Source organism: Ixodes scapularis, unplaced genomic scaffold (assembly GCF_016920785.2).
Source record: "Ixodes scapularis isolate PalLabHiFi unplaced genomic scaffold, ASM1692078v2 ptg002961l_1__unscaffolded, whole genome shotgun sequence".
Lineage (NCBI taxonomy): Eukaryota > Metazoa > Arthropoda > Arachnida > Ixodida > Ixodidae > Ixodes > Ixodes scapularis.
Window position 1 is genome coordinate 38,874 of NW_024610283.1, and position 6,000 is coordinate 44,873.

A 6,000-nucleotide genomic window follows, 5' to 3' on the forward strand; every position below is an offset into this window, starting at 1 on the left:
GGTACTCTTGCTACAACATAGATGGCGACAGCATTGGTTTGCACTCGGCAAGTTCATTCGCGCAGCACTCTGCGGATGCGATGCATTCCGTGCGTCCAGCATCCAGTGCGTGTGAGACAAACTTGCTATATGTGCCGGGCAGGGTTCCAGAGCGCGCCAACTTCAGTTGATCATCAGCGCCAAGGCCAAACGAGGAAGCACTGGGAAGGCTAAAATCGGCAGCTCCGCCGGCGTGCCCTCATGAGATCACGTTATTACCAACTCCAAGTGTTGTGTTGATGCACACTAATTTAAAAAAGGATTTCACATCATTGTTATTATTCTGTTGAGAAACAGAAAAACTAAATTTTTATGAGAGAAGCACTTGACGGTCAGGTGGATCTCAGAATGTATCGTTTGTGGGCAACCCCCAAAACTTACCAAAACTCCTTATTGCAGTCAAGACAGGTAAGGACTTCGCAGCTCCGACACTTCGTGAAGTAATGCTTCTCCACTTGGTTCTTTTTCAGAGCGTCGCCGCAGGCATTGCACGCGAAGACCACCATGGTTCCCCCGAGAAGGCCGCTACACTCCGGTGAAAATAAAACGCAAAAGAACACACGTTAATACGAATGAACGATATTTCATCGCCATATGTACACGATGGCATTGCATCTATCGTCAGCAGATGCGGCGCCGCAGGCGTTCACGGTATGGGCTATCTGTCTTTATGCGGTGCAGCGGCTCTCCCGAACCGAAATAAATAATACCAATGCGAATACAACAGTCACTGAAAGAGTGAGGAGGGCAGGGAGGAGCTTCAGTAGTCCCAGATCCAGCATAAGCTTCCTACCCTCGACAAAGCTCCGGCGTCTAGCAGAGCGTGCACGCGCAGCCAAAGCACGGCAAAACCTCACGAGCGCGTGCTGGAGGCTGGGCGTTTGAGAGAGACGTCCTGCCATTCTCAACTTGTCAGCGGAATACAGACACGTGGGATCCCTTGATGCAACGATTACGCTCTTTTGATCGGCAATTCAACGCCGACTTGATGGGACGGCAGCACTTTAGGTCACATATATCTTATGACAAGAGAGAAAACGGCAGTAAATCCGTCCTTACCACGCTAGCGCGATGATATTTTCAACAGACCAAAACTTGAACAGCAACTAAAATTCGGAAAAGTTCTGAAAGATTCGGAGCGTTGCTGGCGTTGCCATGGTTGCCAAATCACGTTGATGTGTGTTTCAACTTTTCGTGATATTAAATTCACTAAATTCCACAAAGTGCACAAAATAATATTGTAATATAATGTCACAGTAATAAATAGAATGTTCCGCTTTGTTTATAATATTTCAGATGTTTATCAAAAACGGTAGCCAGACATCGAAGGAAAATTGGTTTCGGTTCCGGATTACGACCCAAATAAGCATGTTTGGTGGACGCACATGAAAATACAAGCGCATGTTTTCATTGCCGTAAGAGATTGATGCCATACGTGCTGTTCGGTACAGACACATTTCGTGCCCATATTTAGTTAGTGTTCGTTTCCGAACAATGAAGTTGCGTTGGCCACCCCTGTGTTGTGTTTCTTTTTCATCGAATAAAGAAACGACAGTACCGGCGCCGGTCAATACCACCTAGAACACAAGGCCTGCGCGTTTCCTCCTCTAAACGTCATCACTAGTAGATCCCCTCAGCGCCCCCTAGCTAGCCCGGATGAGCGACATCGTCTGCTACATCGTCTGCTCCATCGCCTGCTTCAGTGGTTTGTGTAACAGATAATGAAACAGATGCTCACGCCGAGTGTCTCTTGCAAATATCATACGATGAAGTTAGACGTTCACGTGGAGCGTCAAATGCATGAGCGAAATTGCCTTACTGCTGCGCGAAGGGCTGAAAAGCCCTTCGTTGGACGCTGGACGCTGACGCTGGACGCCATTTTCGAGGGCGCTGTTTATACCTCGGGTAGCTGCTTCGAAGCGTTCTACCCACTGATCTCTATGTCTATTTGCTGGATCGCGTTTGACCAGCTCCTCCTATGGACCGGAATGCGGTCACTGGCGGCCATCTTTAGGTAGAGTTATATCATCTCTAGCCATCATAGTAATATGGCGGACAGCGCAATGGCGGCAGGCTGCCATAAAAATAGCCGTAGATCTAGTACACTGTACCGTGGGTGACATTTCGTGCTTGATTGAAGTTGTTCGATGAAGCAGATTCTTGAAACCCGGCGTGAACGGTAGCCTCATCTTTGAGGACCCGGCAAAAGTTCTACGAAAGCGCAGCACCGGGGGAAAGCAGCGCAGCTCGCATCAAAAGCAGACTCCGTACCGTCGTCTGCTTTCGATGCTTCTTTCGATGCGACTTTCGATACGTGCTGTGCTGCTTTTCTCCCGGTGCTGCGATTTTGTGAAACTTTTACCAGGTCCTCAAAAACCGGACTACTGTTCACGCCGGGTTTCAAAAACATGTTTCGTCAAATAATTTTTATCAAGCACGCAATATCACCCACGCTATTTTGACCGCAGCCTGCCAACCCACCTGCCAAAACGCTATATGCCATGGATGGATGATAGCGGCTGCAGCAGCTTACAGTGGCTAGAGGTGATATAACTCTACCTAAAGATGGCCGCCAGTGACCGCATTCGCGGAGCGGGCAAACGCGATCCAGCAATTGTCATAGAGATCAGTGGTTCTACCGCAGAACGAGCGCGCGCTCTAGAAATGCGCGTCTCAAAGCCAGGAGCGCGTGCTAGCTCGCGCTCCTGGCCGAGGGAGCGTTCGCGTGCACGTCGCAAATGCACTGGAAGCTCGCTAACAGCTCGCGCTCAGCAGTCACGCACACAGCTGCGGCCGCAAGTGAATGCGACGTAGTTGCGACGCGGCCCCTACTCTCGTCAAGCTTCGGGGTGTTTGCCGCTTGGGGCGGGTCGGGGATCTACTAACGAAACGTCATGCGCAGGCCTTGTCTTCTAGGTGGTATTGCGCCGGTACGCGGTCGAACTTGTGACGAGCAACATTCATCTCGCTCTCGCGCTTTACAGGTACAGGCATACGCAGCTCTAGAGAAGGAGACTAATCATTTCCTTGCCTGAATATATATTTATTGCGCGTTGCGCCACAGCGTTTCGCTCCGTTTTATCGATCACCGCGAAACCGCACAGAAAGCGGGACCAAATGGTTAGGGTCAACCACACCGATCAGCTCAGCTCGACCTGGGCGCGTGCCAGGGTTTAGAATGACAGTACAGTACATACCATACGTTGATATAAACAAGACGAAATCTGGTTATATGCGCAGTAACAGTACCTAAAAAAAAAAAAAAAAGACACAACTGACCGCATTCGCGAGGTTTACGACAAGGTTCACGCTGCCGTCTGCAACCGGCGACGAACCTGACGAATCTGCCGAATATTCGTCTTGAAAAGTTCGGAAATTTCTGAATCTGTCCAAATCCGAATCCTGGTGATTCGTCCCATTACTATTTCCAACGCAGCGGGGAAAGTTGGGCTCGCTCCAACTCCTTGCGTCGTGAATGACACGTGCGTGCGTCCTTCCGTCGCTATGGCAACTGACGGTTACAGACCTTTGCAACGGTCGTTTCGTTTGTTCCGGTCGTTCCGGTCGCTACGGGCGCATGTGTGTGAACGGGCCTTCATTCGCGGGCACCAACGATCTCAGGATTTCCTGGGACCACCGCGGCCCAGCTACAGCACGGGTAGCCGGAGGCAACCCGATGGGATCGGAACCTCGTAAAATGCGTGGCCCGGGAAAGGGAAGAAGAGGGTTAACAATCCGAAATCGGCGTTCCCAGCATTTTTTTTTTTTTTTTTTCCTTTGTGGGTGGGGGCGAAGGGTGCCTCAAAACCCTCAGTGTTTTTTTTTTTTTTTTCCTTGTTTTTGCTTTTAATGTTTTCATTTTTGTGCACGGCGTTCGGCTGGTAAACTGTCATCGGCCCTGCGGCTGCTGCCTCGAGACGCAACTTGGTGTGCACCGAATGGTCCTCTCCTGGGAGACGATGAAAGGATGAGTCGCCGTTTGGACGAACACCAGCCTGGGCTGAACTCCTCGTCTTCGGGCAGCGTATTCTCCGGCCGGAACCACAGCTCGGGGAGCCTCGTTGGACGTCCGCGACGCCACCGAGGACGCCGGGGTGCAGTTCTCAGTGACATTGGACTTCCAGCCCGCATCGCTCCGGGAGGGCTGTCGCAGCTGGGTCACAACCACAGTCCCTCTCCAGTGCACCACTCCATGGGGGGCAGTCTCATGGTGGCCAGGCACACTGCTCAAGACCTCGTTGCCCCGGAGGCAGCCGCCAAGCCGAAGTCGACACAGTCTACTGTGAGGTGTGCGGTGGCCGCGTACCCCAGTTTCGGGCCAACTGATAGACCTCAGTGAGGACGACCCATGGGACCAGTGGTGTGTGTTTGCGTGGGGGGAGGGGGGGGGGGGGGGGGGGGGGTCTCCAGGCCAAACAAAGCGACGGTGTTCCCGAGCAGCCTAGCCGTACGTCTGAATTCCGACGTACTTCGATTTTTAGGAGAGGGGAGTATGGCGCACCGTGCATTCACGAGGGCGCCCATCATACCACTCTGCCATCTTGGCCGCGAGGCAGCTATGTAGTTGCCTCGCCTCGGACACGATCACATGGTCGTGTCGCCGCGGGGTCGATCGGGATCTCGAATTCGGCTCCCCGAGACGCAGACAAGTGGGTGGCGACCGGATCTAGGGTAATCGCAGGACACGAGGCCTGGGGGCCCTCTTGGTGTTTAGCTTTGGGCTTAACGTGCGTTTGTAAATATTTTGTGTAATGTCGCGTGTATTTGTAGTTTAGATTCAGTGTTTTGTAGCGTTGTGTTTTCTTATGCCAATGGACGGAGCGGAATCCCGCTCCTGTGAAAGAACCAGGCTGGACTCGGTTCGTTGTCGAACTATACGTGGGAAATGGCGAATCGGCGGCGGTACGCGATTTCCTACACTCTTTACACTTACTTTCCAAACAATAGTAACCCTGGTAAAGTTACAAGTTATTTTCACTAAGCAGTAATGAGTTACAGTTGCAAGTTATTGAAAAAAATTAACTAGTTGCCGGTAACGCGTTGCTACAGTAACTAGTTACTGCCCAAAGACTGGGTAAAACCGTCTGGGTGTATAATAGGGTGCCCGCCTGAACATAGCAGGCTGGCTCACCAAGAACCAAATGGTGCTTCGACAACCAGACACAGAAATACAGGCGAAAATGCCGCGATTCTTTGATGTCTCGACGACCACTGTGAGAGCGGTGCTTCAACACAGACCGCAGTGCGATCTCTCCCTTGACTAACTGTGTCGCCTGAAGGCCGCCCTTTGCCTTGCAAGTTAGGATATTTAATTCCTTTGGCTTGCTCGCACCGCAGGCAGTCCTTCGTTCAAGAAGGGCTTTGGTCTCGCACAGACCATCTCCTCGCCTCGTGCTTCGGCTCTCCCCACAGAAGCAATTACACGATCCTGGTGGTTGCTTAGACCACCAGGATCGTAAAAAAGAAGCTAGAAGAAATTTTTGAGTTATTTGCGAAACGTAAAAACTGCTCAAAACATAGGCAAAACAAAGCCGGCTGGCTGAGTGGACAAAAACAGTGCACTGCCCGTTACCCCGCATGGCCCTTTAGCATGGCCAACCCGCAAGTGCCGTATGGGAGGGCCCCAGTAAAACGAACAAGCAGGGAAGTGACGACGTCTCCCTGACTGTGCTATGCAAACCGCCAGCGCCGTTTTTTTGTTTTTTTTTTCTACAATAGTTTGGAGGTGCCGCGTCGCCCGCGTGTTACTGACACTTTGCTACACTTCGTTATTTTTTTCGGGAATTTCGGGTGTGAAGCTTGTGCCGGAATTTTGGAGGTTGCCGGCCGAAACAAAAACAGAGCCACGTGCTTCCCTTAGCCAAGTACGTGGCTAAGGGCAAGCTACGTACCAACGGGAACACAGAGAGGACGGGGGAGGGTGCAGGCATTTGTTCAGTAGGCCTTGAGCCAAACGCACGG

At 51.6% G+C, this 6,000-nt stretch overlaps 1 protein-coding gene across 3 annotated transcripts in view; it reads right to left on the minus strand.

Moving 5' to 3' along the window:
* LOC120835927 (cell growth-regulating nucleolar protein) overlaps window positions 1–1,216 on the minus strand; it is a 35,366-nt gene extending 34,150 nt beyond the window's left edge. Inside the window, exons 1-2 of one of the 3 annotated variants that reach the window (XM_040219426.3) lie at window positions 1,099–1,216; window positions 421–564 (exon numbers count right to left, since the gene is read on the minus strand). In XM_040219426.3, coding sequence (XP_040075360.1) covers window positions 421–545 — 125 coding nt within the window. In that variant the 5' untranslated portion in view covers window positions 546–564; window positions 1,099–1,216. Of the gene's footprint in view, window positions 1–420; window positions 565–832; window positions 854–896; window positions 1,061–1,098 lie in introns of those variants that run through there. The other 2 variants (XM_040219427.3, XM_040219428.3) reach the window with 2 other exon arrangements.
* Between the last annotated feature and the right edge of the window lie 4,784 nt (window positions 1,217–6,000).